Here is a 25,142-nt window from a genome sequence, read left to right as displayed (position 1 = left end):
AATAATGTTTTATTGCACCAGATTTCCTTGGCCTGATGTTAAGAATATAATTTTGACCAAACAACGCAGGCAAATATGTTTCTCTAGTAACCAAGGCCAATACTTTGCTTACTTGCTCTTGTTCTCCTCTGATTGTGCACCCTTCACAGCGAGCGCCAAGCAATGCAAGAAAGGCCTGTATACAAGAGGAATCGATTTAAAATGCATTCTGGGGAGCTGACTGCAATGTGTGTATGTTTGTTTATTTATTTTAGAAAGCAAGAAAGAAAATGGTGAACCTTTCATTCTGGATAACTTGTGTTTTGTTTTGGCCTGCTTTTATTAGTTGATGTCTCTGTTATTGTCACAGTCAGCAATTAATGAATCTATCTTCATGTTTAGATCAGATTTTTTTGCTATTTGTATGACCATCTTTTTTCAATAGAACTATTGTGCACCATAATTAGCGAACCATACAAATCAAAACCATTTAGAGCCTTGAACTTGTGTATGTTGTGTTGTTTATGACAACCAATGCATAAGTACTTTTAGTCTCTAGATATTGTACAAACAAACAGTCTTTAATTACTGTACAATTGTAATATAGCTACTTTACAAATAGGCATTGTATTAGTATGGTTACAATACAGTTAGGCTACAGTTGTTGTACAATTATGCAAATATTGTATTTTTTTTTATTTATTCACCAGTTTTTAATTACAGTGCATTGTGTCTATAGTGGCTGTACAACTTGGTCATAGTTATTGTACAATTATGCAATACGTACTGTACAGTTAGGTTATAGATACTGTACAAATAGGTTATAGATATTCTATAGTTAATCTATAGACACTTTACAATTAGACTATAGTTACCGCATATTCAGGTCATAGTTGGTGTATAACTAGGCTATGGTTACATTACAATTAGGCTGTAGTTGCTCTACAATTAAGTGATATTTACTGTATTATTAGGCTATATAATTAGGCTATTTTTGGGCTATTATTTAGGCTATAAGTCTATTATTTTCCCCAAAAATAATTTAATGAATACAATTAATAAAGTCAATTTATTCACCAATACCTCTTTTATGTGACCTCTTTTACTTTTCAGTGCATCCTTATAAAAAAATTCATTTTATTTTCTTGATTTTTTAAAAGTACGTTTAAACTCAATTTCAAATACAAAGGTTTCTACAGGTGTTTAAATAGATGCCTGTTTAGTTTGAAATTAGTCTGAAGAGTCAGGTGGTATAATCAGCAAGTTAGGTTGTGCAGCCATTTGAAGCCTTGAAGATTCTATTTTGAAATCCTCATTTGTCATTGACCCAGTTACTGTAGAATTAAGCAATAGTTCCTGTACAATTAGGCTTTAGTTGCTGCATTTATTTTAGTTGGTCATTTAGTTGGCGCATTTTTTATAAATACTGTAGAAATACATAATCACCACTGTACATAGATACTGTACAATCAGGCTATAGTTACTATTTAAGTAGGCTATAATTAAAGTACAAGACTGTGTAGGCTATCAACACTGTACCTTAGGTACAGTGTTGATAGCCTACACCTACATACAGCTACAATTAGGTGATAGTTACTGTACAATTAGTACACAGATACTAGGTGATATTTTAATCAGTCTATAATATATATTAGGTAATATTTACATTTCAATTAGACAGTAGTTACTGTACAATCTGGCTATATATACTGTACATTAAGGTGATAGTCATGGTACAATTAGGCTATAGTTACTGTACAAAGAGGCTTTAGTTACTATACAGTTATAATTATTATACAATTACGCTGTAGTTACTGTACAATTAGGTCACAGTTACCGTAAAAGAGGGCAAAGCTAACTCACCACAAGCCAGGAGATGGAACGTGCAATAATAGAAAATGAATGTCTGTTGCTTTTGAAGACCAAGAATTTCACATTGCTTACAAACCACACACGAACGAACGAGCGGGTTAATCCAGACTGAGCATCCGTAGGAATTTGGCTGTGTAATACAGTAAAGGTTTGTTATCACTGAGCTGCACTGTGGGGAATGCTGTAAAATCCCTCTTTAGAGTACAAACTTAATTGTATAATTCCCAGTGAAACTGGATGAATAATAAAATGAATAAAACAAATACAAGAGCCAAACCTTTGGAGGAAGTATGTTCCTCTATATAATCCGAAATGCAGTAATAAGTAACAAGCCGAAAGTTCAGCAGAAATAATTTGACTGTCTGTCATTTTCTTCCCACTTGCTGACATGATGGCTTGCCTGTAGCATGTGTTTGTGCCGTCTGCACTGTGAGAGGCAGCATTTGTAGTCTGAAAAAGCCTGTAAAAGCCCTGGCATGTAAGCATGACCTTTACACAACTTGTTATAAAACCCCATGTGCAGAGGCAGATGGGTGCAGAGTGCTGTAAAGTAACCAAAGACTGGTGTTTTTCTTTTATGTTCTGCTACATTAGAGGCCGTCTGCATAATGAATCTGGCCAGTGTTATGTAATGCAGCAAGAATGGTATGTAGGCCTTTGTGGTATGGACTAAATCAGCTTGTTATCCCCTACATCCTAAGGGCCTGTATATGGGTCTACAGTTACCCAACCATTATGTTACAGCTAGAATACAGGTACATTTGCAATTTAAATACTTAGAAATTACAAATTAGTTTAATAATAGTAAAGAAATAAAACAGATACTGACTACAATTACTACTACTATCACTAAAAATAATCACATTTCTCTTGCTCTTTTAATGCAAAAGATGTGGATAAAACAGCATACAATAGAAAGAATGCATAAAATTAAAAATACTACATGTTCTGCTTGATAAAAGTAAAAAAGGAAAAGGGAAAAACAAGAAAATAATCAAATCTGAGTCTATATTAAGCCTGAACTTTAAGTTCCAATGTCCAGGCTACCATTAATCTAGAAAGCATTAAAATTATAACCAGTACTAATATTCATAACTGAATGATAAGCCTATGCTTCAAAGTAATATTTTCATGCTTTGTACTTATTCATATTTACATGCTCATTTTTAAAAATAATTTCTAATAAAAGATGCCGTAATTTTCAGATGGTCCCTGGAATGTTCCTGCCAACCGAAGCTGTTTGGGTTTATGGCTCAGGCTCTTGCTCTCCACATCATATACTGTTGCCAACCTGCCTCCTCCCATGTGCCCCTGCCTCTTGTGCACTTTACCTTAAATGTCCTTGGAGGGTTTTTCCAGCCAAATCAAAGCTTGTCTTTCTTTATCCAGTAAGCACACTTATCAACTACAGTTCACATTTATGTTTAGAACAAAGGCATTTTCCAAGCTTAAGGAGCTCCAAGAGCCTAACATTCCATGCCTTCTACCATTCAGCAAGATCAGTTTCATTCCCCTGGCCCTGGGACATCATGAACCTTAAGTTAAAAAGTTAATCACACTGTTAATTTTTATTTGGCATATAAGAAATGGTGCTCAATTGTACTGTAAAGTGTGTACAATTACAGTAATTAACTGGTAGCAATCTCTCCAGTACTGTACTGCTTATTTATAGCACTTATACTGTATTACAAGTGATATACAGTTTTTCTAAAGACAGTTAATTACAGTTTTTTTACAGTTCTTTCCTGCGTCGCTATATTTGTAATGTACAGCTCACATGTACTCTAATGTGTAAAGATATAGGCATATTTAGCAAGCTAGCTTCTCGTAGCAAGTCTACCAGAGGATCTTGTAATGAGAACTTGTGTCGACAGGCATGAGAATTTTTGGGCTAAATATCAGTGGAACTTATTGGGGTAGAAACATTTTTGTGAAGTTTCCTAATCGATTCAGCACCTCATGAAGACAGAGCTCAAAGCTGGGAGCAATGGACAACAAGTCTGTCATTAGACCACGGTAAGTTAGCAACTTAGCATGGCTAAAAAATAAAAACCCTTTGTGGGTTTGTGGGTGTGTTTCCAACCCGGTTGGTGTTTCTCATGTGTGAAGAACATGCATGCAGTAAAAGTAAATATTACCTCTTGCAAGGAACAAAATGTTCCGCATTACACTAACCAGCTTGCTTGGTCACACTTTATTTGGATGGTCCCCTATAGATGATCTAAAAATACTAGAATTATTAACAAACTTTCTAGTGATATTCATTTTTCATTCAACGTACATTACGGTACAGGTAAGGTTTAGAAGTAAGTGTAGGTTTTGTGTAAAAGTTAGGTTTTAGTACTAGATTTAACAGAATCTAGAATCAAACTCTACTTCAAATTCAGTTGAATTTAATACACATTTAGTGAAATGTTACTTATATCAATAAAACATCTACAGTGGAGTATCCAAATAAGGTTCTACCACTCGTTTTACTTGCTTGTCTTACGGATTTTACTCCAGACATTAAGAACATGGACTAGAGGAATTTGTGGTGGGTTTAGAGGGGGGATGCATGCTTGCTAGTGGTGGATTTTGTTACAATCCAGCATCAAAAGTTTAACAAGTTGTCAAGTAGTTTGCTCATGTATCCTAACAAGATTCCCAGGGTCTTTTGAAGAAAAACAGCCCCGAAACATCACACATTTTACGTCATACTCAACACTGGAGATTCTTATCTTAATAACTATCCTTCCTCACATTTAATGTTTGTGGCCAAAATGGTCTGGTTTTGTCTGAGCATAGAAACTGCTTTCAGTCAAAGTGAGCTAACATCTATGGGCTAACAGCATCAAACGTTTAACAAGTTGTCAAATAGTTTGTTGGCAAAACTGCATCTTGTTGCAGTTTTGGAGACTCCAAAATGTTACCATCTTCTCCACAATCCTCCTCACTGAGATGGGGGCAGGTTCACTACAGCTCTGGGTTGTTTTAAAAGTCTTAATTGTCCTAGTTGGGTAATAATCCACAAAGAAAGGAACAAACATCATTGTTCCTTTTCTGAGTATGAACTACTCTGTTTATGATCAATCTCATGATGGCAACCCCCCAATCTCATGAAGGTCAACACATTTAAACTTGTTTTTCGCCTCACGTGCAATATGCCTGATCCAGCTTTAGCAATACAAAACAAACATAATCATTTTTGATGTTATGACAACCGTTGATGACATTACCTGACAGCGCTCTGGTATGTTTATAGTCCGCTTCTAACACCGCTTTTCTCAAAGCAGATCTGATGAGGACACATTAGAAGGATTCTCACATAATAAAGTGCAACAAAACCAAACAGGAAACATATAAGTATTCAGGCTACATGCTAGTTTCATGAGCCAGTCATGATCTCTTAACAAGAATACACATCTGCAGACAATTAGTTGTCTTTTGGAGCCTATTTGTGACAAAATCCATCCCTAACAAGGGTGTGTCCCCTCTAAAAGCCCACCCCCATAATTACTCTAATCCAGTGGTTACCTATCCTGGTATAGTCTAGCTCCAACCATGATCTGCCACACCTGCTCCAGCAGAGGTCCATGATTGGCTGGATCAGATGCTTTAGTGTTAGATATGGAAAGAAGCAGCATGTTAGATACAGGGAGGGTTGGTGACCAGCTTTGCTAACTTATGTCACATTGGCAAACAGTTTGTTGGCATGAAGGTGGCATCTTGTTGCAGTTTTGGAGACCCTAAAATGTTGCCATCTTTTCCATAATCCACTGTGATGGGGGCAGGTTCACTACAGCTCTGGTTGTTTTAAACTGATTAATTATTGCCCTAACACTTTTTGAACGATCAGTTATTCTGTCTAATCTTTCACACTAAAAAGCCAAACTATGCTTTATTTACATTTTAGTGGCCCCTTTTCACTACAGGGCAAAATTTTACACCATCCTTATATATTTTTACAAAAAATGCCACATATACTGTTTTTTAAGGGCTCAATTAACAATATGACAGCACAAACACCATCATACAAGCTAACTATCAAAAACGAACTAAACCACATGGAATGGTGGGAAGCTCCACCTTGTTATTTCAATATTCAGAGATGTGCTGCTATAGACGGCAAAGCCTACCTGCTACTTTGCCAGTATGCTTTGCATATAACAGCTAATCACTGTAAAATCCAACATCTTAACCTCTTTGACAAGAAGCTTGACCTGTATCACCCAGAATGCTCCATTTCTGCAGCAATACAATATAGACATAAATAGGCTGCTTGAAACGTTTTCATACTCCTACATCATAGCAAATTGTGGTATATGAGTCACATTGGTACTGAAGAATAGAAATGAGAGATGTCAGCTTTGTTGATTCACATACATTATGTTCTGAGAAATGGACGTAGACCTGCTTGATCCTGTTTAAATCACTCTGCGCAGAAAAACAACAAAGAAAGACCTTCAATAATATCCAAGCTGTGGTTATGTAGAGTTTTAATATGCACCTGCAAGAGCTGATCTGAAACAATGACCATAACACCGTACGTTGCTGACAGTTCAGTGTCAGCACAGTTCTCTGCTCTGCATTCAACAGAATACCAAAATAGGTTCTAAACAGCCTGATTTTCTTTCCTTTTTAAAAAATGATTAAGCCTTAAATAAATATGATTCACTGCACTGTTGCTACTGAAAGATTATAAGGACAGATTGAAGATCACACTCTAATATAGCACATGACTCTTCTCATTTAAGGTGATGGACCATTTGAGACACAAACTAATACAGTCAGCTATACAATTACTGGCAGCCTCGGTAAAGACACAGTGGTTAATTAGCACAATATCACACTAAAAAATCTGAGATACATCTGAGATAAACTTTTAATAATGGTGAATTCTAAGAAGTCTAAGAAAACAAAAGCCCTTATTAAAAATATTGTTTTTGAAAAATAATCAAACCACGTCTATCATAATTATTGGCATTTAGTACTTTGTGCAGCCTCCATTTGCCAAAATAACAGCAATGAGTCTTCTCCTATAATGTTTGATGGGATTGGAGAACACACAGCAAGGAACCTGAGAGCACTTCTCAATATAATAACCACTTTCTCTAGAACTTCCAAGGTCCTGGGTCCTTTCTTATGGGTTCTCCTCTTCAACTCACCTCACAGCTTTTTAAATGGTGTTTGGCTCAGGGGAGGGGAATGACCATGTGTGGCAACCAGGTGTCCTTATAAAATTACATTTTACAGCATTTGGCAGACAATCTTATACAGAGCGGCTGACAGTTTGATCAATTTTACACACAAAGGCAAAGGTAGTTTTAGGAGTCTTGCCCAAGGACTCTTATTGGTATTGTGTAGGGTGATTGCCTAGGCAGGAGATTCAACCCCAGTCTACAACATTGATGGCAGAGGTCTTACCCACTACATCATACCGTGCTGTAAAATATTACAGCATTTCTTGGAGTCATGCATTCCAACAAGTTTTCCAGGGTCTTCTGAAGAAAAATAGCTCCAAAACATCATATATCTTACACCATAATTAACACCGAAGATTCTTATTTTTATAATCATCCTTCTTGACCTTTAGTATTTGTTGCTATGCAACAAATGTGCATATGCTTATGGCTAGATAAAAGAAAAGGCTTTTTTTCTTGCATGCCAAGAAACCAAGTAGTTTGTTGGCATGAAGGTGGCATCACATTGCAGTTTTGGAGACCCCAAAATGTTACAATTTTTTCCATGATCCTCCTCACTGTGATTGGGGCAGGTTCACTACAGCTCTGGTTGTTTTAAACATCTTAATTATTGCCGTAACAGTGGGCATTTTCAAGCATGCAACTAATTTTCCTAGCCATCGCCTTTTGCATGAAGATCTATACACTTCAGTTCATTTTCATTTTAGGGATCTATAATTGATTGTATCCCTTGCTTGATAGGTGGATGTTTTGGGCCTAGTCAGAAGGAGCCCCAAAAGTGGGGTTTCAGCAGGTTATGGGCAAAATCCCTACACAGTGTTGTTCTTCTCTATTGGAGGCTGGGTAATGAGGTCCATGATTGGCCAGATCAGATACTTTATTGTTAGGTATGGAAAGAAGCAGCATGTCAGATACAGGGAGGGTTGGTGACCACTGCTGTAGTCTGTACTCTTTTAAAGTGCTTAATTGGAATTTTCCAACTCTCCAGCTATGCTAACTTAACTTATCCACGGGCCAACAGCTGGCTTGTTTTCTGTTGGACACTGTTGATGAATGCGCCATCACCCTCTACTTTAAGCTCACCACTTTTCTAATATCAGGCATTCTGGATGTTAATTTTATTCTAACTTCATTCTCAGTGTTTCACAGCTTTCTCAGCCATTTGTGCACTTTTGTGTTTTTTTTATAAACTATTACACAAAACTAACTTCATGTGGTAACAAGCAGTTTAACTTTATTTGTTAATTCAACACAAATCAATATTTGGATTGAAACAAAACAGTGTGAATTTCTACATCAAATGAAGGAAAATGATATTTTCATCAATTCATATCACACAAACATTTCAGCATCTGTACTGTTGCACTATTTATAGTATTAGCATCATGGTATATGCACCTGCAACACTATTGGTTTTATATTACTGAAAACAGTGATTTCAAACTTTTGAACAGTAGTGTGTATTCAAAATGGTATCAAATGATAAAAAAAGATTATAAATGATCATCTAAATAATTTGTTTAGATTGTTACTTATTATTATTTCCCAAACAACAAGCATTTCTGAGTGAGCAGCATTAATTCCACCAGCAGCTTTAAGGCAACACAGAACTACAGGAACAGGAAAGACTCCACTGCACTGGTCACTTAACACATCCTCTGGCAATCTCCAGTAAGTAAAACTTACCATCAGAATGAACTGTGACTGATGGAGAAAACAAAAGAGGTTATACCTTCTATATCCTAATGACTGCTATAAAATATCCTAATATTTTAGTGAATGCTATTATTATAGCAGTTATGTAGTGGTTGGTATAGCATATTGCCCTCCACTTGGCAAACTGGGGGTCAATTCTTTGCTTGGGCCACCACACTATGCTACACTAATAAGAATCCTTGGGCTAGACTCCAAATGCTACACTCGCCTACCTTTCTAACATGAATAAAACTGTCACTTACAAGAACATCTACTAGATAACATACAGTTGTATGCAAAAGTTTTAACACCCCTGGTCAAATTGCATGTTTTTTGTGGAAGGGAAAATAAGTGAACACATCCTCTACTGGGAACACAGACCACATTTTAAGTTAAATTCAATAAGCAGTAATTCTGCATTAAAATATACCCACTCTGCAGAAGACGTGTTAACATATTTTCACTTTTGCACACACCGATGAATGTAAATGTGAAACAAAATAAAAGAAATCAACACTTCTGCTGCTGATAGTGAATTGGGAACTCGTACTTATACTGTATTTGTGAGTATATATGAGTAACTAATAGTGTGACAGATGATCAGAAATTTCTGCCTGGACATGAGTCACTTCAGTTTTGTCCATGAGCAGCCACTGTCTTTCGCAATTCGGGTCTAGTTTTGCAAGTGTGGTGCACCAAAGGAAACAAAAAGAGAAGGACTTTTAGTTGAAAATGGCTTCTCAGCTTATTACTCAGTGTTAAACAGGGTGTAGGACATTTTGGTATCTTTCGGTTTCCAATTTGCTCTTAGATTTCATTTTCAACTTTGCTTGACAATAAACCATGTACGAAGAACAGGTTCAACCACTCCCTGTAAAAATCCCCTGAGTATCTGCCATTCATTTCACAGTATAGCAAATAACTACACCTAAATATACAGTAAAACACCTAAAATATACAGTAAAAACAAAACAACTGCTTGAAAACAGCGATGTACAGTTGCTGTTTGGACCCCCTCAGTCAAGTTAACACATCCACTACAGAGAACACGCTTATACATAAGTATAATATATAAATAATTTTTCTGCACATTTTAATGCATAATTTCTATTTTTTTTGCTCAGTTTAATATATTGGAGAAAAATGGTATGTAACATATTGAAAACATTACGTGCCATAATGTTTTTATTCTGTTTTATTTTTTTCCCAAATATGTTAAATTCAGCAAAAAAAGCAGTAATTGTGCATTTAAATGTGAGAGGTGTGCTCTCTGTAGAAGATGTGTTCACTTAGAAAATCTACAAAATGTAACTTGACCAGGGGTTTCTAGGACTGCAAACTGTGTTTGTTCTCGTTTTGTTCACATGATAAAATGAAAACTCCTGATAACAAAACAAAACAAAAAAAAAGATTTACGCTAACTGTCAAGAATGGTGAAGGAGCGTCCAGTTCTGAAATAGTTCTCGATCTCCTCCAGCGTTCGTCCCTTCGTTTCGGGCACGCACTTGGCTGTGAATATGATGTTCACCACGCAGATTACACAGAAGAACAGGAACGGTGCGAACATCCCATAAGCGTCCTGTGAGAAAGAGGGTTAAAAGGGTTAGAATGGGAAGTTGAAAGTTGTCACACTGTGGGAAAACCAGGCTGTGGTGTATTATGTAACCTAGTCCAAACCACCCAAACTGCTGCAGTGTGACTTGCAGAGAATGCATTTACAATAGTCAGTAGTTGCAGAAGACAAGCAAATCTGAGAAATTTCCACTATTGCATCAGACCCTGATTCAGTTGACTAAGAAAAGGTCATTTGACCTTCTTATAATCTTATAATGACATTAGGCCTATAATGATTACGCCATTCAAATACATTATTGATTAACGTAAAAGTATTGATTAAAATGGATCTAAATATAACATTTGTTCTAGTGAAAACATGTTAAATGTAGATAACATATCTACATTATGAGATTGTTAAAAAGATGCAAGATTATTGTTTTAATCCATTTTTCTTGATAAATTATTCTTACTCTATTGGCAGATATTTTCAGGAACTATGACTGATAATTTGCTTGTTTCAAGAAATAAGAACAAGCAAATTATTTGCCAATAGAGTAAGTCAGTTTTTCTAGATAAAATAACTTGAGTAAAATGTCTAGAAATAAGTCAAATAATCTTATAATATGCTTTACTTACTTATTTTTGTACATTATATTTTATGGTTGCTTTCGTATATTTTATTGTATATCTTCACTTCTTTTGTAATAACATACGGCAATACTTTTGCTGTTGTTTTACTCTTTACTGTACTTTCTATCTATCTATCTATCTATCTATCTATCTATCTATCTATCTATCTATCTATCTATCTATCTATCTATCTATCTATCTATCCTTAAATGAATCGTATAAGATATATTCAGTAGATTTTAGATGATTTCACTTGTCAAGATTTTTTTGGGCCACCACACTATGCTACACTAATAACAATCTTTGGGCTAGACCCCTAATGCTATGCTCATTTTTATCCATGAAAGGATTCTGTGAAATGTTCATGCAGGTTTTTTTCGCTATCCACTTGACGAATAACAAAGCCTGCATGAAAAGTCTGACCTTTTTTTTAAACTCTGATTACTCAGCAAAATTATCTATAGATTACATGCTTACTCATATAGTGAAAGACCCTAAATGAGGTATCAAAGCAAGCTGCACTGTAACTCAGTTCAGAAATGACGCTTCCCAGAACCTTAAAGTGACACCCAGCCATAATGAAATGATGAGGGGAGCTTACCGCTGCATGCATGAAGAGTTGCGTCAGTATGAAAGCAGTGACCCAGCTGACCACCACACACAGACCGGACGCTATGCCACGCGCCCCCAATGGCAGGATCTCTGACATTAGCAGCCACGTGATTGGACCCCAACCCATTGCATAACCTGCTCAAAAGAAACGAAGGAGGAACAATGATCTAGAAATAATAATGAAGTAACACTGCTGCACTACATTGACATAACCATGCCATAAGGAGCTCATGGCAGATGTCATCTGCTGTCATGCTGATTTCTGTTCAGTAATATAACAATGTCTTGTTACCATTCCCTGTAACTCTCATGACGAATGCCATAATGTTTGATGTCATGACAGCTTATGTCACATGCTAACAGTAGCCAGCCATCATGAAATCAAACATTATAACAAATATCATGACACTTATCAGGGTAACATGACACCAGTGGTGGAAGTTAATGCAACTTGTTACTGTACTTAATTCCTGTATCTGTGCTTTACTGAACTATTTCCATTTTGGGTGACTTATTAATTTCACTCCACTACATTTCAAAGTCAAATTTCTTGCTTCATACTCCACTGCATTATCAAAATCTTTTTTCTTTTTGGCTTTTGTGCACATAAAAATATAACGTCAAAACAAACGAACCGCAAAGCACACCAGTCAGGGTACAGCGTGTACTTTTTAACTAGTTTTGACCTGTTTGACTTAACTACAATATGTTGGAGCGCCCTTATTGTCATGTATCATCCAGTCTGGGTGACTTGGTCTCGCCCTTGCTCTGCTCACTCTCTTCTCCCACACACCTCCAGCTCCTTTTGAGCTGCTACTTATACCCCATTGTTTGCGAAGGCTCTATGTTGCTACCTTGTTTTTTTGCAACCTTGTTTTCTGAGCCTGTTTCTGTTTTCACTGGTTTTGGCCCTTGCTTGAGGCAGTCATGGGCTGGAGGTTAGTGAACTGGGCCTCTGACCGGAAGGTCGCTGGTTCAATCCCCAGAGTTGGCAGTATGTGATTGAGGTGTCCTTAAGCAAGACACCTAACCTTACAACTGCTCCCCAGCCGCTGTGGATAGGGCTGCCCACTGCCCCGGGCAAGTGTGCTCACTGCCCCCTAGTGTGTGTGTGTGTGTGCTCACTTCACGGATGGGTTACATGTGGAGGTGAAATGTCCCTGTTGTGGGACTAATAAGGGTCACTTAATCTTTACTCTCTGATTTTGAGTATGGATCTACATCTTTTCCTGCCTGTCTGTATGTTGCCCCCTGCCTGCTACGACCTTTAGTATCTGAACGTCCCTAATGAAATCACTTTGCACTTGTAACCTGCTTCAGCCCCTTCATTACAGATATTCTAAATTCTTTATGTACCAAATGTAGTGAATACACTTTTTTAAAAACTTTAACAATGTTTACGTACTACATCAAACTCTTGCATTCCGAAAAAGCAAGGTCCAATGTTTTCTATGATGAAAGTCCTTTATGTTCAGCAAATCGACAGCACTTGCATCACAACATGCAGAAGCGTGTTCTCTGTAGAGGAGTACTTACTTGTGAACTTACATATTTTAACTTAGAAACACATGAAAAATCAGCTTGAGCTTGCAATCGAATCAGAGCCGGGATGCTATGCATGATATTCAAGTACATCAAACGAACATCATGATTCATTTCACAGCCTCAGCAGTATGATTAACAATAACTGCGAGGCACTCTGCAGGCTTATGTAGACTTATGCTGCATTAAAACAAAAAGCATGTAGGCACGGTCGCAGAATCTGAAACATAAAAGTTCATTGTGTCTGCTTACATCAGACTGAAACTGTGTGACAATGTGGAAGTTGATGGGTTTCAAGATGGTTCAGCACACATTTAAAAACCAGTGCAGAAAGTGAATGTAGATGACAGTACAACCGCAGGACCTCAGAGAGGTCACATATTCCCATTCACACACGTTTAACAAAACTGCTGTGAAAATGTTACAGAAAGTTAGATGCTGCACCTAACCTGGGTCTAATTTTATGTAGGTTCAAAAAATCAACAGAAAGCTGACATAATGAGCACCCTAGTAAAGGGGCAGCCTGAGAAAGGCCACTGCACACCAGCCATGCAGTGCAGTGCAGGGCTGCATAGCACAGCGCTGCTACATAATGTGTTGAACGCTGATATTCATTCATTTTTACACTCTACTCGTTTACATTTAGTGAAATAATTATGTATAAAGCCTGGTTTCAGTTTGCTACCTTTTCACAATCTGAAAGATTGAGCTGAAAGATATGAGCTGAAAAAACTCTGTTTATGTAGATGCAGAATGTCGGCCCTCGTGTGAACACAGTCATTAAAAACACTAGTTTAAAATGTCTGACTGCTGACCGATGCAGCGTGAAGTGTCCAGTGCTGACCTTGCATCTCTGTGTCTTTAAATTGTTTTTATGGTGGTCCTCTTTAACCCTTAGGCTTGTCTATCTAGCATTATTGCCATATTTGCCATTCAATTTAACTGAAATTACACAATTGCATGATTAATTACATGAATGTTTACATAATGTAATACATTTACATATTATTTACATTTTGTATAAACAGCTTCAAGCCTTCTGACTTTCATTTTTTTCGGTGTCCACAAATTTGTAGCAAAAATATCAATGATGTTTTTCTGTCTATAAACCAAAAGGACACAAAAATAACTTTTCAAAGAATTGAAAAAATTCAAAGAATTTACATATATCCGCCTATTTGGCCTACGGTCGGTTCAGCTTCGCCCATTCACACCTAAGTTATAAGGAGTGCTTTTTGAATCAGCAATAATAACAGCCAATCAGAATAGTCTATTTACATATATTGTTTTACGTTAACAAAAAACAGCCTGTTTAACTGTAAGGGAATAATAATGGTCATGCAATAAGTGAATGGACAAATAGACACATTTGAACAGAGCACTCACCAAATATAATGACCATAGTGCTGATGAGGGGAATAAGTGTAATGGAGTTTGTGAGAGGACCCATCACTGCTCCATGCCCCTCTAACAGCTGCCCACTTGCCTCGACAGTAACATTGCTGACATCACATGATGCTTTGAGGGTGTACATGGTCATTGAAAGCATGGCCAAATACATCAGAAATCCTGCAAAGATAAATGTACAGATTCTGTCATTTGAAGGGTCAACAAACAAATTCTGTTTATGGTTAACCGTCTACGCCAGGTTTTAAATGATCTTCTAAATAGGTATAAAAAACAGAACTCCATTACTACTGCTGTTGTGAGTAAGCGGTGAAATAGTAAGGGAACAGAATATAGTGCACCATCACAGAAAATGTCGAGCTAGTCCACATTACTCATGCTCATGTAAGGGGGGCAGTCAAATATAGAGCAATATCTGCTGCACAGCACAAACCTGATGTGAAGAGTAGAGTTTTTCTGCCAGCTCTATCCATTAAACTGGCTGCAATCATAACAGACAACAGCCTTACAGCTCCTACTATTGCTGCATCATACTTGGGATCCTACATGCAAAGGAAAAAAAATTATGGTAGAGCGTAATAAATATTCTATGGGCATAATAACAACTTAAGGGGATAGTCCAGCATTCTGAACCTAATCTCTATTATTTTCAGCATATGGTTGATCATCATGGACAAAAATTCCAGTGTGTTTCTGTGCACAACGAAAAGAGCAGAAAACTTTGAAGAATACTTAAAATAGAAACCAATGGACAGAATATCGTCCATAAATGTTCATGCAAAACATGTATTTTTGTAGAACGTAAAGAATTTGTTGGTGGTCAAACTGTGTATCTGTACATGGGACTAGTTTTTCAGAGGAAATATCTGTGGTAATTCATCTCCAGCATAGTCCTCTGGGTGGAGTTTTCACAGGCTCTGCCTGATCACTTTGGTGACCAGAAAGTGTGATAGTAGCATTCAGACACTTCATAAAAGCACTTATGGTTTAACATTTCTGAGTGTACCATAGGGCTGGATGACACTGGCACAAAATGCATGTTCTATAAAGTCATTAAATATTGCAATGGTAATATGATTAATAATAATAATAATAATAAAAACAAATAATAAATTATGATTACGATAATCTGACTGGATGTGTTTTGTTTTCCTGTGTAATTAAACAAAAAGTGCAAAATTACAAAAGTACCATTCACTATTGTTTAATATTGTACAAAGATCAAAATAAAAATAATGATTAGCTACTTAACATCACAAATGTACTCATATTTTTGACAGTCTACAAGGCTGTAAGGAAAAGTCATCTTTTTTCTTTTCTTTGATTCCTTAAAATGCTTTTTCATAGTGATGCGTTCACATTTTACAGACATCTCTAAGAGTGAGAACAGCCATACGTTTAAAGCTTTTTTACAGGCTAGTAGTTCAGGATCATGTTCTTCAGCTGTGCACATGTGTGTGCTTTGTAAGCAGCTGTATAGCAGAGTGGTTAAGTCAATCACTGTAGATGTGAGCAAACTCTGTTTAGGAGAGCACACTGCTAAACATACTGCTCATGACTCTTAATGCTGCATTCCTACTCATCACTCTGGTGCTTCACTCATGTAATGTAATTTGGGCCTTTCTGTCATCACATTGCAATGTGACTGTGCATACATAGAAATGCCAAAACATGATAAATGTCCTGTCCTGATGTAACAGTTGTTGTTTCAAATTTGCATTATATTGTCTCATACTTCAAACATTTATTCACAGAATTTCTTGACTTTTTCTAAGTACAAAGAAAGGCACTGCAGTTTTTATCTTTAGTAATCAACAGTACAACACAGGAGCAGCAGACAGGGATCCAGCTAATGCTGGAGTACTGCTCCTTCAGTAAGCTTCAGGGAGCAAATTCATATCATTGCACAGAAACATATTTAAAGTTAGGGCAGGTGTTTGTACATTACATTTTTTCGTGTCACTTCTTATGAATAATGTTTCGTATGACTCACCAGTGAAATGTTTGTTTTGTGGAAGATAGGCTCCAAATAAACTAAAATGGGTGTTATCCCTGTCATCTGTTGCAGGAACCTCATAAACACAGAGATCATGATTGGCTTGTAGTAGAAAGGACTCCTGAGATCAGACCATTGTAATCCAACCTGTTGGAAAGAGTTTTAGTTTAAATTCATGCAAAAGGCTAACTCTCCTGATGTTCTATATCTGCATATAGCAGTGTTTGTTTTTGGACTTGTTCAATTTTAAAAGGTGTGTTCTGTGTCTCCACACAATGAGACACACTTACTTATGCAATTTCCATTGAAGCTGCTTATGTTTACCTGTGAGTTGACGCTGCGTTCAATTTGATTGAGCTCAGTCATGTAGTCTGAATCAGGCCCCCGGAGCCATTTAAGGGCCCTGCAGGCCTCGTCACGTTTGCCTTGGCTGATGAGGTAACGTGGGGAGTTTGGCATGAAGCAGAGGAGGATTAACATAAGCAGAACAGGCACTTCCCCAGCTACCGCCAGCCACCGCCAATCCAAAACCAAGCCTGTGGAGCAAGTGTGGAAATACTGCAGTGCTGTAGTTTGTTCAAGGAAGAGTTCCCCAAAAGCAAGGAAGTTTCTCAAAGACATTGTAGTACAAAGCTTATCTTAAAAATAATGCAAGAATATTTATGGTCTTAAAATGGGATTGTCTGATTGTCAGAATACAGTCATGTTACCCATCACATCATTATATAGATACTAGTGCTGTTAAAGTTAAAGTAATTAATCATGATTGGCTTATTTTATTCACACCTATTTGCTCAAATCTGATCCTAAAAATAGATTTCTTTCTATTTTAAATGAGGGCATTTTGTTACAGTTACATTTGTGGACAAAATTACCTTCGCCAGAATCTACTGTAGCATTTCTGTAGGTTTGCTCAAGGGAGTTTCCCAAAAGTGTTGCAGTACAAAGATTATCTTAAAAGGCAGGCAGATCTTTTACCACACAGATAATTGTGGTTCTAAAATCCGATTGTCTGATTACGTAAAATATTCAATATGCAGACGTACGCCACCACACATTATTGTGCAGATACTCAGGCTGTAAAATGATTAAAATTGTTCATTGTGATTAATTGCATTATTTTGCATAGTCACAATTAATCACACTTATTTTCACAAATCTAGTTTCCCCAGCATGACTTTATAACATTAAATAACATTTTAATAACATTAGCTTCATCATGTGAATGCAGGGTTCATATGAACTGAACATAAAAATCACATGAACAGGGGGTGAATTTGAAAATAAGATGTGTTCATCACACACGTCCAGTGAGAGAAATAATGGCTGCATGTTCCAATAAGTGTATATATCATTTATATCACGCAAACAATGACTGGTTCCAACTCCTCCTCGATTGTTTCCTCTCGCTCTTGTTCATACAGCTTGTGGATTTTTATTGCAGGGGAGTGAAACGTTCCATTTTGCAGCTGTTTGTTAGTTTTGGTGTTTTTTTTAATCTGTAGTTCTCCTATAAATACTGTGCAGCATAGTCTGCTGAATTACTGATATTGCCTACATTAGCTATGTGTTTTGCTTGTAAAGGATACTTTTGAATTGAAAATGATTTACTTTAGTGATAAGCACATTAACATTAAACATTAAAGCTGTAAAAAAAACCTTTTTATTATTCAATGAAACGTGCAATTTAAAAGCTGTATTTGAATAAGAGGGGTGTAATCATGGGTTTGATCACAGAAATACACAGCGCTAGAGCAGCAGGGCTTTACCCTGTACTACTATGGCTGGTTTGAAGGGTCAAACTGGGCAAATTGGCATAAAAGCATAAAAAAATGTTACATTAATCATTTACAATGTTAATGCGTTATTCACACATTAATGCAGTAAATTTGACACCACTAACAGTAATAGTTCATTGGTAACCATAGACCACTGTTAACAAACTGCATTGGTTTGCAGAAGAATTATTTGTTGATAATTGTAAATCAAATCATTTATTGAACATTGATTGTGCCTAACAACACCCCTTAACCACAGCAGAATCGCTGTAACCCACAACATCCTGTAGCTTACTGCATTATTTGGACACTTTGGTAAATCTTAGCGGTAAAGTGCCTTTGTGAAACAGATTTTCATGCATCAATAAATTCACTCTATGCCTCAGTAAAATCACAGAATGTCGATCGTGTAGCTTTTTGTTAGCACCCTTTACTTTCCACCAAATCCATGAACTCCCAAGTTTCCGGTGACACTTCACATGGTGTAAAAGAAGTTTTAGCACTCAGCAGAAGACAAAAAAGTGTACATCTTACCAAGAGCATAGAGTGCCAGACTTCCAAAGACAGCTGTGATCTGAGGGCAAGATCCCAGAGCACCTCTCACACCAGGATGTGAAATTTCAGATACGTAGACCTGCAGCATTCAAACACACCTGATGAAAGTCACTGCTAATAAAAGCCTTTCTAAATAAAGGTTTCACTCAAAGAACAGGTATCCTTCAGTCTTCATAGGTCTCCATCACTATGTGGATGGTTCTATAAGAAACTATCCTTTTAAAAGGCTCTATGTATCAGTGCTTTCAGCTTTGAAAGTGTACGTGCTTTAAAAACAACCAAATCAGAAAAGCAGTGAATGTTACTGTTACTCAGTATTTAGTATTTTGGTTGACTACAACATAATATATTAAAAACCCTTTAACCCCTAAGAGCCTGTATATGTATATATTATAACTACATAACTCTCATGGTGTATTGTAGTTATTGAGTAATTTATAGAAAGTACTGACTACTAAATCTTTGCAGTCAGTTAGAATTGCAGTCAGTTAGTTGGTAACTGCTTAAAAGGAGGGTTTAGATTGTGTCCACTGATCCCATATAGAGTACTTTTAGGCCTTCAAGTGATATAAAGCTATCATCTGGACAGTAAGTGTCTATTTCAGCAAAAGCACTTATAAAGGAATGAATATAAATATGTATCTGGTTTATCTAATTAAATTTTCATTAAATCAGGTGTGTTGCTGATATGATTTTACAAATTCATGCAGTGACAATCCATAGAGTGCAGCAGGCAGTCAGGAACCAAACCTGTGTTTTTCTAAATGTATTCTTCTAACCAAGACATTAGTACTTTTTTAAAATCAAAAATATGAAATCATGTTATATTTTACTGCATTTTTGTTTATTTTTATATATTTTATTTTTATATAGTGTTTTACAAGGAAAAAAACACACTTACTGCTAAGATTTTTAAGCTTTTAAACAATTTTCTTGGCCGTCTAAGACCTTTGCACAGTAGTGCAAACCAGCAACTTAACTACACAAGTGAGCATTCAATGTATTTGGTTCAAATGTGTGCATAATTTGTGCATGAAGAAAATATATTACCTTTAATATATTACATTTATTGCCAAAATTGAGTGAAATGAAAAAGAAAAAAATTGTGTTGACAAGATGTGATTTATATCAAATTAGATACACATTTCAATCTATGATAATTCAGTGTACTCTTCTATCACGGATCCTAGAATTCCTTGATCTCTGTAACAGAACAGTAAAGCAGCTTGTTTACTCCCCCCGTCTGTGTCAGAATTTGAGTGCTTCTCTCAGTGTTTAACTAGGTGAAAAGAGGGAAATGTGAGATGACCTACAGGAATGGAGCTGGCGGTAATTCCACCAGCAAAGCCGGTGAGAAATCTGCCCAGGAGGAGCATCCAAATGTTCTGCGCTGCACCCATCAGAAGGTAGCCTACAGTGGATGGCACTGCAGATAACATGATGCTCAGCTTTCGTCCAGTTCTGTCGTTCATCAACATTGCGCTCAGACCCCCTGCTGCAGCTCCGAGTGTGAAAATAGACTGGTGAAGACAGAGGGGAAAAAAAGTGGCACAGAGAAGAGGAACATCACTGACTGCACACATGTTATATTTCCTTCCTTGCAGGTTAAAGCTCTTAACCCAAAAAACTGTTCTTACACCAAACCAGGAAATCTGATGGGTGTCCATGTGCAGACGTGGATTATCACTACTTTGAAGCTTGGGGATCACCGGTGAGGGATACACCAGAGAAAATCCGAAGTTAAAGTTGCCCAAAACTGCTGAAAGCACTGCGAGGTAGAGCCAGCCATTTCTAGAAGAACACAGATTTACAGTCTTTCAGTTCCTCAAGAACAAACGTATATTCATGAAGGGGAAGTCCACCAATTTTCCAAAATTTGGCATAATTAAATGGTTATGATGTAAACAGTCATTCACTAAGGTTCGGTGAGAAATGAATTACCAAGTAAAATGTGTTTACAGTGGTGGTGAAGTTCAATGCCTCTAAAAGCTCCCTGGTCACAAATATGCTGCCTGACGCTTGAGACATTGATTCATGATCTTAACATTAGCAACATTCACTGGTCATTTTGGAAAGTGAATAAAAAAGCTACTGTACAGTACTGTGTGAAAGTTTTAGGCATCTAAGCAAATTTGTTAACAATTCACCTCAGCAGTAAGTTTATCACAATATACATTAGATTAAAGTCATATTCATAATTCAAATAAACAGAAAAACAATAAAAAGTAACAAGAATTTCTTGGGTCCATATTTTTCATATGAAGCACTTTTTAACCTCATATAAGACTGGGCTTCCTAACCCTAACCCTATTTATATAAATATTCTATACATTTTGTTTATTCAAATATTAACACTTTTCTCAGCAAATAAACACAAACTACACAAATAAATAGATTTTGAAAATGTGTCTTGGGTGCCTAAGACTTTCGCACAGTATGTATATATGTATAATATACACACAAATACCTGTGTATATATAAATATTTATATAGACAGTGCAACCCCTGGTTTCTATCACAATCACTGTAAAGAAATCTGAGTCTGAAACTTTCTCAAATAATTTCTCAAAATTATTTGACATCAAAGCATGACTTTGTTCACATCTCAAAGCATCAAAGCATGACAAGAATTAGTTTACATGTCAACAATTAAATAACATATATTTTTTTTAATTCTCCTTTAACTTAGCTCCCACAAAGGAACACAAGGTTGTAGCTATAAATAAGAGAAATACAAAGATAAATTAGCTAATGTGAAAAATCGCAAAATTTATCTACAAAAAAGTCAAGAATAAACCACTTATTTAAAAAAAGAGTCACCTTGTTTGTTTTGGCTGATTGATAAGCAGTGGAGTTGTTTCGCTCTGTTCTGTCACCATCGCTTCTCACTCACTGACTGACAGCTTCAGAAAAACAGGTCCTTTATTGGCTATCTTGGGTTTTTTCACCCAGGAGGCTGGAGAAGACACAAAGAATTGAGGAAGCTAGTAAATGCCAAACCTTTCTGGGAACTCAGTGGTGCTCTCGCCTAACGTAGGCCTGCATTGTAGTGTCATGTCAAGTTATGCAATCCATGTAATGCAATAGTCACAATAGTCCTGAAGGTGCCTGTACTCCAAACGTACTTTCAATATAATACATTTAATCCATAGTTAGGAGTGGTTGGATTAAAAAATGCACTACAGGTAGATAAATAAAGCATGTGCAGTGTGTAGAATGCAGACATGAGGCAGGTGCAGGGCATAAGACTGAGCAAGTGGGATCTCATTTCAGTTCTCTTTAAACATGCCCTCACTAACTTTGACTCACCTCTTGGAAGTGTTTTCCACCAGTGTAACACAAAACCTTTTTTGGATTTTCACTGTTCAGTAAGATTGCGATCAGAAAGTAAAAAGACTAGCGTTAATGGAATGAGAAATTTATATATAACTATTCTGAAATAACAGGTAACTAACTACTGAGAAAGCCATAGACTAAAGGCTAAGTAAAACACTACATATTCTCTAACTAAAACTCTGTATGGGCTATAGGGCTGGGAATCCATCCCATAAGCAGTGCCAGATCTATCTAAGATGAGGTAAGATAATCCTTTATTAGTCCCACAGCCGGGAAATTCCCAGTGTTACAGTAGCAAAGGGGTAGAAAGACATTCAAAAAAGAAGTATCAGGAAGAGAATTAGCAATCAAGGTACTGTTTTTGCAGCTTGTTATTTATTACTGTATAGACAATATATACAATACTAACTGTACATGGAGTATTGATTGGAACACTGTACATGGAGTATTGATTATATTGCACATGGAGACGAATGTGTCAGAATTTGAGTGCTTTCACAAAGGTTGAAGCGGCCTGTCACTGAGTGTCATGTCTGGGGTGGGAGTTGTTCTCTAGCATGTTGGCTAGCTTAGCTAACATCCGCCTATCTCCCACCACCTGCACTGGGTCTAGATAGATAGGTAGAGTATAATATAAATTATAATATATTGTGCAGTACAAATTAAGAAAGTAAAATAATATAACTATAATACAAGTGTAAATGAGCCATGTGACAATGCACTATAAACGATAACATACATTAACAGTTGTGCAATATGTATGGGTGCATAAACAAGTAGCAGTGCAATATGCAATGTGTATAGATGTATAAACGAAGTGACAGTGCAATATGCAGTATATATGGACGTATAAACAAAGTGGCCGTGCATAGTAATAAGAGTAGAGACTAGGGGGACTCCCCAGGACAGAGCTGGCCCTCTTAATGAGTTTGTCTAGTCTCTTCCTGTCTGCAGTTGAGATGCTTCTACCTTAGAACTCCATAAAAAATGGCTGATGCCACCACAGTGTCAAAAAAAAGTCCCTCAGGAGTGACCCCCGCACTCCAAACGACCTCAGTCTCCTAAGCAGGTAGAGTCTGCTTTGGCCTTTCCTGTGAAGTGCATTAATGTTATGACCGGTCCAGTCTATTCTTGAGGTGAAAACCCAGATAATGTCCATTCCCTGGATGTTCACTGGTGGAGGGAGGTGACTGTGCCTGCAGAAACCCACCACCATCTCTTTAGTCTTCCCTGCGTTCATCAGGAGGCAGTTCCGCAGACATGAGTCCACAAAGTTCTGGGTCAGTTCTCTGTACTCTTGAAGAAGAACTTCTGTAGATGACAGTTTTGTGAGCTGTACATGAAATCTGCAGTGTACAGCGTGAAAAGGAACAGTGCCAGGACTGTTCCCTGCAGGGCCCTGTCAGACACAAAGTCCCATGCCCTCACATACTGTGGTCAGTCGAAGAGGTAGTCCAGGATCCAGTTTAACAGGTGGTGGTCCACCCCTCAGTAGTCCAGGCTGTATGGAGTTAAAAGCCCTGGAGAAATCAAAGAACATGATTCTCACAGTGATTCCAGGCTTCCAGGTGAGAAAGAGGTCTGCGTAGGAGGTAAAAGATGGCGTCATCCTCTTCGATGCCAGTTTGGAGGGCGAATAGAAATGGGTCCATAGATGATCTCACCAGAGGGCAGAGATAGACAAGGACCAGCCTCTCTAGTGTCTCCATCAGGTGCAACGTCAGTGCCACAGGCCTGTAGCTGTTAATCACTTGGATACTGCATCTTCGGCGCCAGTACCACACAAGATGTTTCCCGCAGTTGTGGTACTCATCCCAGCTTCAGGCTCATGTTGAACATGTGTCCAACTATTTCACACAGCTGATCTGCGCAGGATTTAAGGAGCCCAGCACTGGTGCCATAATAAGCGATAAACAGCTGCTTAAAGCCCCAGGGCAGCCAGTCCCCCTGCCCCCAATAACTCCTTTAACTTCACTTATTACTGTACCAATAACTCCTTTAACTTCACTTATTACTGTACCATTATGCTGCCTAAGATGTCTGAGTGAGGGGAAATAGAAACGTGTTAATTGTCTGGAGAAGAAAAACAAAAGAAAAAGAGAAGACAGATAAAAAAGATGTGTGTTCTTTTTCATGGTGTTTTTTTCTTTTTCAATTTTATGCCAATGTTATACCATCTGCATTTAAATAGGGAGGCTGTGATTAATCCAGGTTTAAGTACTCAGGCTGTAATTAAGCCTGGTTTAGATAGGTTTACATAGTCCAACTGTTATTAATCCAAGTTTAGATAATCAGACTGGGATTAATCCAGGTTTACATAGTCAAAATGTTATTAATCCAGGTTTAGATACTCAGACTGTGATTAATCCAGTTTTACATAGTAAAACTGTTATTAATCCAAGTTTAGATAATCAGACTGTGATTAATCCAGGTTTACATCGTTAAACTGTTATTAATCCAAGTTTAGATAATCAGACTGTGATTAATCCAGGTTTACATAGTTAGACTGTTATTAATCCAGGTTTAGATACTCAGACTGTGATTAATCCAGTTTTACATAGTCAAAATGTTATTAATCCAAGTTTAGATAATCAGACTGTGATTAATCCAGGTTTACATAGTTAAACTGTTATTAATCCAGGTTTAGATACTCAGACTGTGATTAATCCAGTTTTACATAGTCAAAATGTTATTAATCCAAGTTTAGATAATCAGACTGTGATTAATCCAGGTTTACATAGTCAAACTGTTATTAATCCTGGTTTAGATACTCAGACTGTGATTAATCCAGTTTTACATAAACTGTTATTAATCCAAGTTTAGATACTCAGACTGTGATTAATCCAGTTTTACATAGTTAGACTGTTATTAATCCAAGTTTAGATACTCAGACTGTAAGTACTTCAGTTTCAGATAGTCAGACTTTCATTAGTCTGGGTTTAGATCATCAGGCTGTGATTAATCTGGGTTTAGATACTCAGACTGCGATTAATCCTGGTT

The 25,142-nt window shown here is 37.0% G+C and overlaps 1 protein-coding gene across 1 annotated transcript in view; it reads right to left on the bottom strand.

The window, feature by feature from the left end:
* Positions 1-8,246: 8,246 nt before the first annotated feature.
* Positions 8,247-25,142, bottom strand: part of slc2a6 (solute carrier family 2 member 6) — a 22,233-nt gene continuing 5,337 nt past the window's right edge. Inside the window, exons 2-11 of the mRNA XM_037535618.1 lie at positions 21,627-21,762; positions 20,444-20,597; positions 20,120-20,326; positions 18,786-18,885; positions 16,798-17,009; positions 16,471-16,620; positions 14,911-15,019; positions 14,457-14,639; positions 11,518-11,663; positions 8,247-10,308 (exon numbers count right to left, since the gene is read on the bottom strand). Of these exons, the coding sequence (XP_037391515.1) occupies positions 10,147-10,308; positions 11,518-11,663; positions 14,457-14,639; positions 14,911-15,019; positions 16,471-16,620; positions 16,798-17,009; positions 18,786-18,885; positions 20,120-20,326; positions 20,444-20,597; positions 21,627-21,685 (1,482 nt within the window). The 5' untranslated portion in view covers positions 21,686-21,762 and the 3' untranslated portion in view covers positions 8,247-10,146. The remainder of the gene's footprint in view (positions 10,309-11,517; positions 11,664-14,456; positions 14,640-14,910; positions 15,020-16,470; positions 16,621-16,797; positions 17,010-18,785; positions 18,886-20,119; positions 20,327-20,443; positions 20,598-21,626; positions 21,763-25,142) is intronic.

The sequence above is a fragment of the Pygocentrus nattereri genome, chromosome 28, assembly GCF_015220715.1.
Source record: "Pygocentrus nattereri isolate fPygNat1 chromosome 28, fPygNat1.pri, whole genome shotgun sequence".
In the NCBI taxonomy this organism is placed as follows: domain Eukaryota; kingdom Metazoa; phylum Chordata; class Actinopteri; order Characiformes; family Serrasalmidae; genus Pygocentrus; species Pygocentrus nattereri.
Note: the sequence above shows the minus strand (reverse complement) of the source record. Positions and strands in the feature narration are given on the sequence as shown.